The sequence below is a fragment of the Chinchilla lanigera genome, unplaced genomic scaffold (assembly GCF_000276665.1).
Source record: "Chinchilla lanigera isolate Chin_1 unplaced genomic scaffold, ChiLan1.0 scaffold00012, whole genome shotgun sequence".
Taxonomy (NCBI): domain Eukaryota; kingdom Metazoa; phylum Chordata; class Mammalia; order Rodentia; family Chinchillidae; genus Chinchilla; species Chinchilla lanigera.
Window position 1 is genome coordinate 6,980,381 of NW_004955413.1, and position 17,014 is coordinate 6,997,394.

At 34.1% G+C, this 17,014-nt stretch overlaps 1 protein-coding gene across 1 annotated transcript; it reads left to right on the forward strand.

Annotated features, from left to right (window-relative positions):
- The first annotated feature begins 637 nt into the window (after window positions 1–637).
- LOC102019261 (taste receptor type 2 member 10-like) lies at window positions 638–1,594 on the forward strand. The gene has a single exon (XM_005379615.1). The coding sequence runs from the start codon at window positions 638–640 to the stop codon at window positions 1,592–1,594; it is 957 nt and encodes a 318-aa protein (XP_005379672.1).
- The last annotated feature ends 15,420 nt before the right edge of the window (window positions 1,595–17,014 follow it).

Genomic DNA, 17,014 nt, shown 5'->3' on the forward strand with positions numbered 1-17,014 from the left:
AATAGATGTCATCAATGAACTACGCCAAATGAAGGAACTATTGCTAAGAACCTGTCCTGTCCACAGTGGTCAACATAATCTGCATTTGTGGATGCAGTAACTGTGAGTATAAGAACACAGCTTATGGTTGAGCTCACATTTTAATTAAATTAATGTTTCAGAATGTCTATAATGACCACACTTATTTGTTACTTCTGTTATTTTTTTCTTAACAAATATTTAAATTTTGATTATAAACAACATAATTATGATGATTTGATAATGCAAAAGATGAAGCCCAGTATTATGTCCTGGATGTTGTAAATGTGTTTGACACCCACACTCCTGAGGTCTGTTTATTAAATGCAAAGTAATCTCAGAAGGACAAATTAAATCCAGGAAACAGAAACTTCCATTTGCATCTTAACAAACTGTAAGTCAGCTTTCAGCCTGGACATATATTGTCTAGGCTAGCTAAGTTCTCAAGAAGTAACTGGAGGGATCTCAACAAAGATATTTCTGATTCCATCACCAGATATTCTTGGAGTATAATTTGATTTAAAGAAAGAGAAAAGAATCATCCTCCCCTCACCCAGCTACTATATACTTCAATCTGCAGCCGGTGATCTAAGAGAGCTGTAGCTAAGGACTGGTGGATATGTCAAGTGCAGTAGAAATCTTCCTCATTTTTGTTGCTATTACTGAGTCGGTCCTGGGGCTTTTAGGGAATGGATTCATTGTACTTGTAAACTGCATTGACTATGTAAGAAAGAAGAAATTCTCTCTGATTTGCTTCATACTCACTGGCTTAGCTATTTCCAGAATTTGTGTGATATGGCTAATCACTTTAGATGGATATGTAAAGGTATTCTATCCACATATGTATATCGTTGGTAACTTCTCTGAGTATATTAGTTATCTATGGGCAATTTTCAATCATTTAAACATCTCATTTTCTACCAGCCTCGCGATCTTCTATTTCCTGAAGATAGCAAATTTTTCTCACTCCATATTTCTCGGGTTGAAGAGAAGAATCAAATGTGTTTTTATCCTTCTGATGGGATGCATGCTTCTGTCATTTATATTTAATTTTCTACAAGTTGCGAAGATAATTAATGATCATAAAGCGAAATACAGAAACACATCCTGGCAGCTCCATACACGTAACAGAGAGTTTTTTCTTGGCCAACTTTTCACCAATTTGGGAATCATTTTCTTCTTTATAGTGTTTGTAATCACATGTTTTCTGTTAATCTTTTCTCTTTGGAGACACCACAAGCAGATGCGGTTGCATGTCACAGGATCCAGAGACTTCAACACAGAAGCACACGTGAAAGCAGTGAAAGCTTTAATATCTTTTATCATTCTTCATGTCTTGTATTTTATAGGCATTGTCATAGAAACATCCTGCGCCACTGTGCCAGAAAACAAACCTCTATTTCTTTTTGGCTGGATAAATATAGCTGTCTTTCCCTGTGTTCATGCGTTTATTCTCATTCGAGGTAACAGCCAGCTGAAGCAAACCTCACTGAGGGTAGTACAGCGATTAAAGTGCTGTGAGAAAAGACAGAATCTCAGTTACATAGACAGGCTTGCAGCAAAATGGATATTCTAGGAATCTACGCAGCAAATCCTTGAAGACCTTTTTCACTTGCTCCACCTCTTGCACTGGTTTGTAATTGTGTCACTGAGCATCACTGAAATCTTCAGTAACTCTTTGGCTGTGTCTCAGGGAAACCCGCTCTCGCATGAGATTTAATCGCATGTGCAAATTCATTGGCTCAGTCAACTTTCTGACTCTGCAACTGCTTTCCAACTACTGCCCAGAGGAAAATCACCAGTCGAGAGACTATTCTGTAGAAAGACAACTAGGGGAGGATAAACAGCCACAAGACTTTCCAGCGTTCTTCACCTGGCTTCCCTGAGGCAGGGGCACCCTTTCCCTAAGAAGACCCTCCGAAAAAGAAATACAGACAAAAAAAAGTTCCGATCAATTTTGGCATTCAGAATATAGAAGGAACAGGAAAGGATGCTTGTGTGTGTGTGTGTGTGTGCAATTTTAATTCTTTAGAAAGTTACTTTATTATCCGTGTTTAAGTCCTAATGTCCTTTTTCACTGCTGTATATTTGAGGCAGTAGCAATAGTCACAGTAGCGAATGCAACACTATGAAAAATACCTAGGGAAAGCACTGGGGGGAGAGGGTCAGAGCACTAATGAAATGAATCTTAGTTCTCCAGGGTCTGACATGAAGCAAAGTCAGGAATCCAGAGTTGAGTAATGAATCAGTAGAACAACAAATCCAAAAGATCCAACATGATCACTGATGAAGGACAAAAGATTGAATGTAGGGTAGGATCTGTGTGAAGTATGAAATGTTCAACTCTAGGATTTCACACACACACACACACACACACACACACACACACACTACACAAACTTGCAGTCACAGACATATTACCAATGTTGATTTTTTAGAGTAAATGTTTGGGCTGGGGATATAGCTCAGCAGCACTGTGCCTGCCTGGCAAGCACAAGGTCGTGAGTTCAATTGCAATACCAAAAAAAAAAAAAAAAAGTAAATTTTGTGTTCAGTCCAGGGACAGGGGCTCAGTAACTTATTTTGGCAACTTCCAAAGGTATGCTGATATTTTCATGGCCTTGTGCCTGGAGTATTGCTAAAAGATCAGGGCTTATTCCATTTTCTGCATGAGGTTTCCAAATATTTTTATATTTTTCAACTAATATATTTGGGATATACAGATAATTAAGAGATAATGGGGAAATAGCAGTAGTAACAACAACACTATCATGTTATCCAATTTCAAGCAAATTTACCAGGTTGTTTTGGAAGTTATATTGTGTAAGTAATGATGCTGTCTGTGTAGATTATGTCACTTATTTTCCAATGACAAAATTTGTTTGTAATCATCATTTTAAGGGATAAATAATAGCCTATCTTGCAGATGCATAAACATGTTTAATCTTTGTCATACTCTTTATATTTAGCTTGCTTTATCTTTTTATTGTTAAGTAAACCTCAGGCGAATATTATGAAGCAGGAGTATTGTAAATTCATCCAATATATGTACTTTAACACTAACTCTGCTAGGTATCGAGAATATGCTGTTACATAATAGTGAATAGATATCCATTTTGTTCCAATTTTAGCATCATTAAATTATTTTAATGTTACTTTTGATCACAAAACATCATTTAAAATTTTGTGTGTGTTTAATTGCTAGTGAGGTTAAAATGATTATTTAGCCAGAGGCAAATCCTTCTCAGGAACTGCTCATTTGTTTTACCTTTTTAGATCTTATGGTTTTCTTACCAATTTTTTGACTACCTCATATGTTAACACTATGTTATATATCTGTTACAATAATTATAATTTTTCTTCTTAATTTTTCTCTCAATTTGCTTTTGGCAAATGATTTGTGATGTTTGGAAAAATAGGCTGGTAATTCATATGAACTGAAATCTATGTATATTTTCCTTTGTGATTCCTTTGCTATTTTGCCAGTGTTAGTTTTGTTTTATTGATACTTGTTCTTTTTGTCAAATAGCTCCATTTGTTACTAAAAATAGTTCAGTTTCAATTGTACCTAATATTAGAAAACAGGTATAAAAGAGAAATTGATTATATATATTTATAATACTCAACTACCACTGGTAGCATGTTTCTATAAAGATTTTAAGATTCATACATACATAGATAAACAGGTATGTTGCTTAGAAATCTATTTTGACTACATTTATATATAAACTTAGGTTCCTCATCTGTGGATAGGGGAAGTATAGATGATTTTTATTTTTGTTTTGTAGTTCTCTGTAACTTACTAAATTTTCTATGAACTAGTGTGTGTACTCAAGAAGGTAATCAAATAAAAGATAAGGTATGTGAGAAAAATCTGCCGGGCTAATTTTCCTTAATACATGAGACAAAGAGCATTCCCTGGTGTTTTTCTAAACTCTGTAAGTACTAACTCTAGCATCTGCTGTCTTTGCAGGGTGAATTATTAACTTGCAATCCAGGGTTGGAGATGCTAGACAAGTGTTCTAGCTCTGAGATATACAGGGGGCCCAGGGATTTTACTTTGAACTCAATTTCATTAGAAATTCATTGATGGCGTTCTCTGAGGTCAAGTTGACAATGTACTCTTCCAGGAAGGATTTAACTTTAACTTCACTTTAAAAGACTGACTGGGGATGTTACCAGTCTGAGACTTTTTCAAATGAAATTTTCAGTTTGTAAGGTTCTTGGCAACACCATACAAATTTGCATGCAAGCGCAGTATGGTGGAAATGAAGGACATATATATGTGCAGGCAAGGCTATTATGAGACATTTAATTTAAACTTTTGCTGGATGTGTGTTATTTTCTTTTCTTTTTTTTTTTTTCCCAGTACTGGGAATCGAACCCATGACCTCACGCTTGCCAGGCAGGCACTGTGCCGCTGAGCTAAATCCCCAGCCGTTGTATGTTATTTTCTTAACTGCCCATTAAGGTACTGCCTTCCAGGGGTTCTGGTTTGTTGCTAGTAACCAGTCTCCCTTCTAGTTTTGGAGAGCCCCAGGCAGGCGTACCCAGGGGGAGGGGAGAGGGAGCTAAAGAAGAATAGCTGCATCGTGTACAGGTACCAACTCCCCAGAGTGAAGGTACTCATGACGGACCACACACGTGTACTAGTAGAATAAAATCTCAAAAGAAATGGAAACCCTGGATTTAAGGAGACTAATGCTGCCTTAACTCTATTTCAGCATTTTTTTCTCTTTCATTATTTTCCCTTTCTCACTGTTTTTGTTTGTTTGTTTGTTTTTTTTTTGGTGTTTCTCTGGTACCGGGAACCGAACTCACGACCTCGCACTTGCCAGGCAGGCGCTTTGCCGCTGAGCTAAATCCCCAGCCCCTCTCACTGTTTTTGACATCTGAGGAAATTTTTAAAAAATTTTCATTACAGCTGGGTCGTCCACTTAAAGTATTCAGTTTATTTCTATATCCTTGCTTGGAAAGAGCCAGACATCTGGTTTTACATATTCTTAGAAGCAAAGTCAGTTCTGTCACTGGCTTCTTTTCAATTGTTCTTTTGCAGATCAAATTGTATTCAAAGCTGTATTTTCCTCATTAAATATCAATTTACATACCTTTTATAAATGTTGGCACATGATTCTTATATTGTTATTTAATTTGTGTTGATATTTTACTGAATTGGGTCCTACAACATGTCTGTATGTTATATAGTGTAGAATAAGATTTGTTTGGCCTAATGCAAGATCTTTCCGTGTCAATGGTCCATCAAATATGAAAGAAATTTATTGATCCTAAAGTTAAATGTATATATAAACACTGGATGAACCCCGCTATTCTGGGTTTGTCAGATGAAGTTAACCATGATTTAGTCTAAACTTTTACAGTGTTCAAACTGTAGCTTTCTTTTTCTGAAATTTGAGACAACATGCGTAAATATGAAGCTTTAAAATAAAAACCCAGATTTGGAGCTTCTCTGGAAAGACTTGTCAAGATTGGCTTACATTCTGAAGTGGCCAGGGCCCTAGTGGATGGAGCCACACATCAGCACTGCACTCCTTGCCTTCCTGCCACTTACTTTTATTCCTGTCTGACGCCTACAGGGCTTTATATTTACGATACCTGCTTGAATTCTCCATATCCTCCAGGAGGTTTATAATGCACCTTACAGGGCCTGGGAATCTGGTAAACTGTGTAGCACTTCCAGGATTAATTTGAACACTAGAGTACCAGTAACTAGTGGCAGTCTGGGAAATAAAATACACGGGGGCTTGGGAGAAAACACATATGGTACAGGATTAACAACTGGACCTGATTTTTTATCTTGACTCTTAGCAGGATAACTTGTTCTTTATTCCTATTAGGTACAATCATTTCATATTTACCTTGCTATATAGTGGTAACTTCAATAAAATGTTACTTGTTAGAGGATTTTAAAAGGTAAAAAACAATACATAATGTAAATTTTCCCCTAGCAGATTTTGTGGTGATAGCAGATTCAGCATCAGTTCTCCAAGGGTAATTTCACTGAGTTTACATTCATAAATCTCTTGCCATATATAAATATTTTGTTTTGTTTTACTTTTTTTTTTTTTTAGAAACAATGTTCCTTTTTAAAATGGTTGATGTTGGGTGGTTTCATTACTATACTAGAGAAGAAACTTCTGTAACAACAGAAGAAGAATGGATAAGAAAAAAGGAGGAATGTAATTAACATGAATTCTTCTATACACTCATCAGTCTTATAGATCATATTGAACCTTGTTTTGATTTTGATCTTTTGAGACATGATAGAGGCCATTACCTACAATCTGTACTGGAGTATTAGAACATGGTTATAATTAAGATTGTTTATTACATTTAAAGAAATTTTGCACATCTGTAAAGAGTGGGAAAGCTAATCATTTACTGATAGCTATAAATATGTGATAATTTTGTGCATACATTAAAGTAAGGGAGTCAAATTGGCTTTTTTCATTAAAAAGTTTTCATTTAAAATTAAGTATGATTTATCTAATTTTTAATTTTTCTTATGTCTTTCATGTCATATTTAATAATTCATTGTCAAATCCAAGGTCATGAACATTTTCTTTAGACTACTGTTCCATATTGACTTAAGTTTACTACATACTGTGAGGTAGGGATCCAACTTCACTGTCTTCCATGCAGACATCCAGTTGTGCCAGGAGTATTTATCAAAGATTCTTTGAGCCCTAATGAATTTTTAACACTCATTTAAAAATCAACTGACTGTAAATGTTGAGTTCATTTCAGGACTCAACTCTACTCCATTTTTCTCTACCTTTATACCAGCAGCACAGTCTCAATTACTATAGCTTCATAGTAAATCTTAACGTCAATAAGAGTGAGTCTTTGAACTTTGTTCGTCTTTTTTGAAGGTTTTTTTGTATATTCAATGTTCCTCATAAATCTATATGAACTTGAAAATCAATTTGTTTGTTTCTGACAAATTGCTGTGGGAATTTTTCATAGGTAGTTCACTGAATCTAACAATATTGTCTTTTTTGATGAATATGAGATGTATTCCTGTTGTATCATCTTCAATTTCTTCCAACAGTGTTTTAGCTTACAGTGTATAAGTAGTTGAATATTTCATTCTTTTTGCTATTATTATAAATACTATTGTTTTTAAACTTTACTTTTCAAAGTGTTAATTGCATGCATGTAGAAAAAGAGCAGATTTTATATGTCAATCATGTACTCTGTAACCAGAATTTTATTTTTACAGCATACAGATATTCTTTCCTTCAGTATTTCATAACTTTAATTGCCACCAGTTTTACAGAATTCCTCACTAACCTGTACTCTACATATTTTATACAGGTTTATCTTAAATTCATTTCCTTTTTCACTCTTGCAGTCTCCAAAATTTTGAAAAATGTCCACGTGTACATTGTGAAATATATAAGCCTTGGGATATTTTATTTGATCTACCCATTTAGGTGAGTTGTCAAATAGAAATAAGTGTTTCATTGTGTTTAAACTGAAATACTGTGAGAATCACTTTATATCACTTCAGAAGGAAACAAAACAGCCACCTGCCTATCAATATTTGAAGATGTGCCGAACACGAATATTGAATGGAAAAAATAAAGCTTGAAAAATCTAAACCTACTGTAAGTTTTTTTACGTCTTCAATTATTAATAAAAATAAACAGTGGAACATTACTAGACATTATGATGCTATACTTTATGACTTCATGCAACATTGTCTTAGTCCATTTGTGCTGCTATTTTAAAATACCTGAGGTTGAATAATTTATAAATAAAGGAATTTATTTCTCATAGTTATGGTGGTTGGCAAGTCCATGACCAAGGCACCTTGGTGCTGTGAATAATGTGTCCTCTCATGGAAAAAGGGATAAAATGGCAAAGAACATTCCCACCAGCCTTTTTCTAAGGCATTGATCTCATCTGTGAGGTCTGAGCCATGATAGTCTATTCCCAGTGTCCAATCTCTAAATACTGTTTTGTTAGGGTTGAGTTTCAACATGAAATTTGCAGGAGACACAAATATTCAAACCATAACAATGACCAATCTTGAAATTTTTGCAAATATTATAGGTAGGGATTCAAAAATCCCTACATGAAGAAAAGCTCTATAGCAAAACAACATGTTAAGTAAGTCATGATTTCCTAAATGTCAGGAAATATTAGAATAATAGTACCTAACATTATTGAGTATATGTGGTAAGCACTGTTTTATTCTGAGGACTTGAATGCTGGACTTCATTCAATCACAACAATTTAATAAGGTAGGTAATATTACTATCAATGTTTCACACATAAAAATGGAACCCAAAATTTAAAATTCCAGCTGCCTAGAATTAGAACTGAAGCTCTTTCTTGTTTTACAGACTCAGATCAAACACACTAGTTCAGAACTGTAAAATATGATAAAGAATAAGGTCAAATGAAATAGATTTCAAACCTTACTTCAGTTATGTTATTTATCTAGTAAATTTGGTGTTTGTCTCCATGGATTCCAAGTATTGAATATTTTCATCATGTTAGTTCACAAGGACAAGTCAATAATACACTATCAATACTAGCATTTTATATTCAAACGATTGCTCCCATAGTTTTCTATTAATTAAAGCTGTCTCTTTTTATGAGACAATTGTATTTCTGATTTGATGGTGTCTCTTCTCAATAAGTGCTTTTATATGATTCCATTTTCGTAAATCTCAATTTACATTCTTCAACATTGGATACCTATTTTCTCTACATAAAGCTAGCAAGTTTGAAATTCATCTGAATCTTGTACCTTTACAAGAGTACCCTTTTCACTTTTTGTTTTATTTTATTTTATTTTTTTTTCTGGAAGATTTTAGACTTTGTTTTTGATTATTTTTTATTGCATTTAATATGTTACATGTAAACTTGATTTTTAGACCTTTCATATATGACAGTATTTCCCATCCTTTTTCATATTTTGGCACACCATTCTAGGTAAAATGAGTTGGTTGATGGGTATTGATATAGGATTTTTACATTATTACAGTTTCTTTCTGTTATACAACTATAATAGTACAATTAAAGACAAAGGTTTTCTTTCTTGCAATTCTGAAAATCAAACTAAAAGTCTTTCCCTTGCTAAGTGCATGTTCTACAGCTGCGCTACACCCCAAGGCCAAAATGCACAGTATTGAGGAAGGTAATTGGTAATGAATTTATATAACACAGTCTTTTCAAATTTTTGAAAGAAATGTTTCCCAAGGTATAATTATGTTGACAATAACAATTATCAAATACTTATTTTTAAACTGTTTTAAGTGATTATCTCTTACATTTTTAATATTTGTAATTCCATGATGGCATAATGAGATGCAACAAATATTATTATTTTCAGAATGATATATATCCTGTTCTTGTCACTGGCTATTTGGATGATTCAGTAGCCATCAGTTATTTTTCAAGATGTGGACTTCTTTTTAAAAGTAACAACTCTCATTGAAAATAGATGTGAAGGGGCTGGGGATTTAGCTCAGCGGCAAAAGCGCCTGCCTGGCAAGCACAAGGTCGTGAGTTTGGTTCCCAGTACCGGAGAAAAACCAAAAAAAAAAAAAAAAAGAAAATAGATGTGAAATTTTTCATGATAATTGCCGTGGTTACTCATCTTGTTAATGAGATGAAATACCCAACACTCAAAGTTAAAGGAGGAAAGGTTTATTTAGCTCACAGTTTGTGGAGGTTTCAGTCCATAATCAACTGGCTCCAAGGCAGGGTGGCATGGCAGAAGGGTGACAGTTCATGGTAGCAGAAGACTGCAAAAGCAACAAGAGCAAAAGGGGAAACACTTCATGCAATCTAGGGCTGAGGGAGACAGCAAAAGCAGTAAGAGCAAAAGGGGTGAGCAAGTCTCTTTTGCTCCCTTATACTGTATGCAGGCTACCCTCCCTAGGGCAGGTGTAGCAGTCACATATCCAATCCCAGAACTAGACAGTGAACCAATCACAGACTCTAGAGTCAGCAGTCTTCAAAAAGCCTGCCCCCATGATCACATGAAGCTTTTGGGGGAATGTTCAGACACAAACCATAACAATAATGAAAATGAATTCTTAAGCCAACAAAATGCTTTTACATTAAGTATTTCCTTGTGGAGATTTTTCTCAAGCACATATATTTTTACATTATTAGTATAAACTAATCTTTACAATTGAAATTTTGATGTCAAATAATTAGTACTAGTTAGCCATTTAGGTGCCCAGAAGTAGAAAATACAGAAATCATCTCAACACTAATGACTATCATTTATTAAGTATAAAAGAACAAGAATTCATAAAAATTTTCCTTTTCAAGTACTCTTTTAGTTCATAAACGATCGAAAAAGCTTTACTACTCAATGATTTTAAAATGAGACTGCAATTGATGATTTTCTGATCCAAGTAACTCAATTAAAACTAAAAATTAAATGAAGGCTTTTTCATTTTTAGTCTATTTTATTTAAACTTCTCAATGAATACAAAGATGCAATTATTTAATCTGTGTTTTCCAAAGAAAATATTGCTGTATAAAATATTTAGCCACCATATACAAATTTACATAGTATTTCCATAACATCTTATTTTGTCTAAATTATTTCTGGAAATTTTTGACCACTTCATCTGTATTTTATTTTTTGAAAAATTAAAAAGTATAATTGTAAGATTTTCCCTTAAGTGGGAATTAAAAAATTCCCTTAAGCAGGGAATTAAAAAGTTCACTTATATACTTATTACATAAGAACATGATAGATAATAAAAAGCCTTTCTAGAATAACAATAGAATAAGTTCTATGGAAGAAAGAGAGAGAGAAAATTTAAACAAATATTACCTATTTAAACTTCTGATATAAAAAGGTATATATATATATTTTTTTGGTACTAGGACTTGAACTCATGATCTCACGCTTGCCAGGCAGGCAGGCGCTTATGCCACTGAGCTATATCCCCAGCCCCTTCTTCATATATTTTAAGAAGACAATAACATATTTTAATATTATTGTAGATACATCCATATATACAATATACCTACATGTATTTCTGTATCTATATATGATGTGGGTTCTCTAGCTGTTATAAGATAATGATTGCTATTTACATCTAATATGTAAATACTTTCTTTTGAAAATCTCCTTCTAGATGTAGTTTTTTTTAGACAATAGAGTACTATCCTGCCATAAAGAATAAACTTGAGACGTTTCTAAATGAATGGTTACACCTTGAGACCAATCTCTTAAGTGAAATAAATCAGACATACATGTGTAAATGTCACATTATTTCTCTAGTGTGAGAAACTGAAAGGATAAATAAGGACCAAAATGTATAATAGATACTGTGAAATAGGAAGAAAATGTTCAAATGGGAAAGGGAACAAGGGAGGGAGGGGGAAGGAAGAGAAAAGAAAATAGAAGAAAAAAATGAAAACAAAACTTTTATAAATAAGGAGAGGAAGAAGGGTTGAATGGACAGGAAGGGAATGGGGGAAAAAGAAGAATCAAGCTAGAACATGTAATGTGTAAGCAATGTATTGTCTCACTAGTGTCAGAACCTGAAAGAGTGAATAAAAACTAGGAGGTATGATAGACATTGTGAAATGAAAGGAAGGCGTTCAAAAGTAAAGGGCAACTGGGATAAATAATAATGAGAAAGAGAAAAGAAAGAAGGGGAAATTATGTATGTATGTATGTATATACAGGATAGCTAACATAGTTGTACTACTGACTTCTATCGCTTTACTGAAAGGATCAGTTAGTGATTACTTGTTTGACCAGTCTTGCATGTCTCTATTTGTTTTCCTGAGAAACCACTTTGAAGATATCAATATTTAATACAACAACCATTATTAATTTCGTACCACTTTGTCTGTAACTCTGTATTGCTTGTATTGTTCTTACACTATTTTGTAAATGGATGTCTGTTTGTTAATATTTTTTCCTTCTTTTATTTTTAAAATAAATTTTAAAAAAGAAAAAAAAAGATAGAACATGTTAAAAAAAAAAAAACAAGGACATGTACCGGTTCAAATTCCCTATGATGAATATGATTGTTATGTATATTTAAAATGTACCAATAAAATTATTTTAAAAATAAATAAAAACCTCCTTTTAAAAAATCAAGAGAACTAGACAAACAAAAGTAACCACCTGTGAAATCTACAGCATAATCTTACTGTGGTAGGGCCCCTCCCCAGCTGTCCAGGCAGGAACTTTTTACAATGTAGTGATGTCAGCCTCTGTGTAAGGCTGGGTAGTTCTTTTGTTTTTTTTTGTTTTTGTTTTTGTTTTTCTTCGGTACCGGGAAACGAACTCACAACCTTGCGCTTGCCAGGTAGGCGCTTTGCCACTGAGCTAAATCCCCAGCCCCAAGGCTGGGTAGTTCTGATGTAACTCGGCAACATAAATCATACCCAATGAGGCTTAGAATGTTAACGTCTACCCAACCAGACTGTAGATGTTAGCATATGCCCGTATAAGGGAGACAAAGACACAAAAATTGTACAAAAGTGTACAACTAAGCCACGTTCGATGCTCAGCCTTTGGATACAAACCTGCTGAGTCAGTACTGGCACAAATAATGCTGCTTCCTGGAAACAAGGTCTCAGTGTCCTCTACACGGAAGTCCCGCAGCAATAATACATAGAAGGCATCATGACTGCAATTTACGTGGAAACAGGTGGAGGAAAACACGTGACACGAGCAGATTGGGCAACAGAACTTACACTGATGTAGGAATTAAACCTGATCCATACGAAAGAGCAGAAATTGTAGAAACATTCTGGAAATGGCAGAGTCCAGACAGGCTTATTTGGACCATGAGTGGCCATAGGCAGGTAGTGATTCCTAAGGGTTGGGTAGGCACCATAGAAGACAAAAGGAGCCACTCAGCACAAAGCAAGACAAACGAGACAGGGTAAATTTATACATTTTTTTTGAGTGTGTGCTCTGTTTTTTACTTTTGTGTTTTTGTTTATTTTTTGCTTCTTTTTTGTTGCAATGTTAGGGATTGACCCAGGGACCTCATGCATGCTAGGCAAGCACTCTACCATGGAGCTACATCCCCAGTCCAGACAAAATTACAAAAAAGGAGAAAGTACCGTGCCATAATGAACGAGGCTGCTCAAATGTAAGAGGGCTCCAAGAGCTAAAATATAAATTACAAACACATCCTGAGTCCTTCAACTACTCAAAAATTCTTTTGCTAGTAGTGGGTCTGAAAATAACAATAAAATTTAAAGAATTGCCATAACTGGAACCACAATAGCAAAAAAGAAAATGCCTGTGTACATCTAAAAAGCAGGCATATACACACACCCATAATGAAAGAATCCATATTTTCAGCAAATTAGAAGCAGCAGTGAAACATACTAAGATGAACTAAAAGTGAAGAACATCATTAAACATAAAGGAAAAATTAAAAGAAGTTACGTTCAAGCAATAGAGAGTTTTGATACAAAAGCTGATAGCAATCAAGAAAAAATTAAGAGATAAAAATCACCTTAGGAATGAGAAAGTTTAACTTTTGCAAGAGCATGTAGATCAAACAAAAATGCTGCGAATGAGGTAAAAGATAGTAATGAGAGAAGGAGGAGAAAGTGGTCCAAAAACCAGAGAAAGAATCTTTGTGAGAAAGAGACAATTACAGAGAATGCTAAGATGAAGAAATAACTGGGTGTCTGTATAGAAAAGAACAAAATATTGAAATTAACCCAATATTTAAAAGGGGTATTCCTGGAAGCTTTTCTAAAATAAATTACTTGAATCTAGATATTGTGTCACTGAATCCAAAGACATCAGCTCAGAAACATGTCCTGGGGCTTGGGGTAAAGTTCAGTGGTGTAAGTGCTTGCCTGGCAAGTGTAAGGTGCAGAGTTCAATTCCTGGTTCAAAAAAAAAGAAAAAAAATTGAGAAAAAAACATGACCTGATTGTAACTTATGACTTTAAATGTAAAGAAAATGGCATTGAGTCAACAGGCAAAAAACCAAAATCACACCAGAAGGAGACAAATGAGGCTATTATCAGATTTCTCAATACAGTATTCATTAACAATAACAATAGTAATTGTGTGTGTGTGCACACGTGCTCATGTGTGTTTAACTTGTAGGTGCAGATGGTGGGAGAAAGAAAGCCTTTTCTGCAATCCTAACTTCACTGTGCAATATGAATTTTTATGCAGTTAAGAGGAAATATTATGGTACTTAGAAAAAGAAAAAATGGAGCAAAATGAACAGTTTGCACAAGCAGAAAAATGTGTGCTATTGATTTTCTTCAGTTAGCTATGCTGCCTTTCAAGGGTCAAAGCCACTGGTGGATTGAGACAGGGTCTCCTAAACCACTCAGGGTGGACTCAGTTAATCCCTCTTTTTCATCCTGTAGAAGAGTTCATGAAAAATTTTTCACTGCTAAAATAAAACTGCTTTGACATATATTTTCTAAAACATATGTTGACTCTTTTTCCCAAGGACTAGAATATCATATAACTCATGTCTCTAACTTTGTTTCTTAGGTAAAGTAAATATATATATAATTTAAATTAAGGGTAAAATCAATATTTTTCTTCTTATCCTAGAAACCAGAACAAATTGAAGAAGAAAATAAAAATATGGGTGAAACCAGGAAACATACAGTGTGCTGACTCTAAGATAAATGTGAGAACTGTCCACAGCAGTTTCAATCAGACAAAAGTTGAGTAAAAAGAAGTACTAAAAAAAAAAAAGGAAAGGAAGCAAGACATGGATGGGGAGTCTACAACAGCTGAAAGCAACAGTCAAAATACCCCTCGTGAGTGTGAGAAACACATGCTGAAATGCAAAATCTTTATCACTCATTTGCACCACTGAGTATAAGAACACTGCTAAGCATAGCCCATGGCCAAAGCCCTGCTACGCCTCATTTGGTTGAGGTAAAAGAAGACAAGGATATTTAAAACATTATTTAAATAAATTCTATTTGTAGAATCTGGCCTGGGTAGGAAGAAACAGAGAAAATGCGGAGCCTTTGATCATGGAAACTATACAGAAAACATTCAAATAGCTGTTCCAAATCATGCAACTCATTAAATTATTATATCACCATACCATATAAAGATAAGTATAAAAAGAAAAATTAATATGAAAGTTACACTAACAAGTGTCAGACACAAGAGAAATATTGATTCAGAGCAGATGAGAACTTTGACCAAAATTTTCATATGAATATTTTTAAAATAGTGAAATAATCATCTATCAGAAAGCTATAAATTAAGAACTCATCTTAAACTGATAAGAACTCGGGGGGAAAAGAGAAAAGAACAGAACTGTCACAGAAACAGAAATCACTGGGCAATGTGTCTATAAATATGATGAAAAAGATAGCAAGTGAAATGCAGAGTAGACGTCAGGCCAGCAAATGAAATGTAGAATTAAAAGAACTCAAAAGATTTAAGTAAAAATATTGAACACCTAAAAGAGACATATCTATAGATTAAGTACCCAAAGCAGAAAAGTAAACTAGTTGAAAGTGATACATATACAATTGTATAATTCAATAAATAATTCAGAAAATAAAAAAAAATATTTGAAGAGAATATATTTTAACATACCACATCACCAAGTATAACAAACTGGGAGTTAATACTGGGACAGACACCAAAAAAAATCTTCTGGTAAAGTTAGATTTAAAGGTTGAGTTATCTGTAAAAGGTCAAAAATATGACTAATCTTTTTCCACAGGAACATGCATTGTAAACTCATTATTTATTATTTATTCCACTATAAAAACTTAAACTTTTTTAATTTTTAAGAAAATTAAATGTAACCCAAGAATATTATGTTCAACCAAACTACTCATCTAATATAAGAGCTTCATATAAATGTTCTAAGAAATGCAAGAACTCAGGCTTTTGTTAAGGAAATTATTTTGAGTTGCATCTGAAGAAAAAATTATTTTGAGTTGCATCTGAAGAAAAAAATTATTAGAAATTCATACTGGAAGAACTGCCATCAACATTTGAGTATATATATCTAGATGTACATATATGTATTATTTTTAGGGACAGATACAAATAATTTTTATAAGTATTTCTCTTTATACAGCCCAGCTAAGTTCTCTTTATATACCCCAGCTAAGTTATGACGTACAAATTTCTTTTTTCTTTCAAAATGTTACATAAACCTATTTACATTTTTTTTTGGAGATACGGTCTGGTTATGTAGTTCAGGCTGGCTTTGAATTTATGGTGATCCTCCTACCTCAGCCTCCTGACTGCTAGGATTACTAGCATGGACCACCATGCCCCCTTACCTATATATTTGTTACTATATTTGGCGTTATCTTTTGTCTGTTACATAGCTCCTCAGATATTTCGCAGTTTATATTTTTCTTCTATGAATACAATCTTAACTTTATATAATATCCTTACATCCCTACTGTGCTGGAGTGTACAGTATCCTATTTTTTCTACAACAATGGCAATGGTTATAATATAATTACGTGATTGTATAATACAATTCTAATAACAAACCTCCTCTTTCTTCCTGTCCACTCATTCTCCCAGGCTGCTTGATTTTTACCAAAATATATTTCTTACACTTTTGGCAAATACATATACACATGCTGTACACCAGACACACATGCACACACACATACTTATAATACTCGCTATGTCATGATTAATTATACTCTTTGACTTCTGGTTATTGTAGATTGTAGGTATAAGCAGTGAACATATTTAATGCTCACTTCCTGTCTGTTACAATTTTTACAGATCGAATCATTACTACACTTTCTTTGCCCCTAGAGACACACGTTTAGTTGTTATCCTGAGTATCACCTTTTTGTTAGCATTAGCTCTATAGCCAGATACACACACACACACACACACACACACACACACACACACACACACACACAGGTGCCCACAGAAGGCTATGAAGGCAGGGGTCCTCCTGCTCCTCCTCCTCATGGTTTTCTTGTAATACCGCTACTGCTCTAGTTCCTCAAGGAAAGCCAGGAGGAGTTACGG

What these genes read in the sequence shown, in the direction of transcription:
- LOC102019261 (XM_005379615.1), top strand. Translation starts at nt 638, where the DNA reads ATGTCAAGTGCAGTAGAAATCTTCCTCATTTTTGTTGCTATTACTGAG.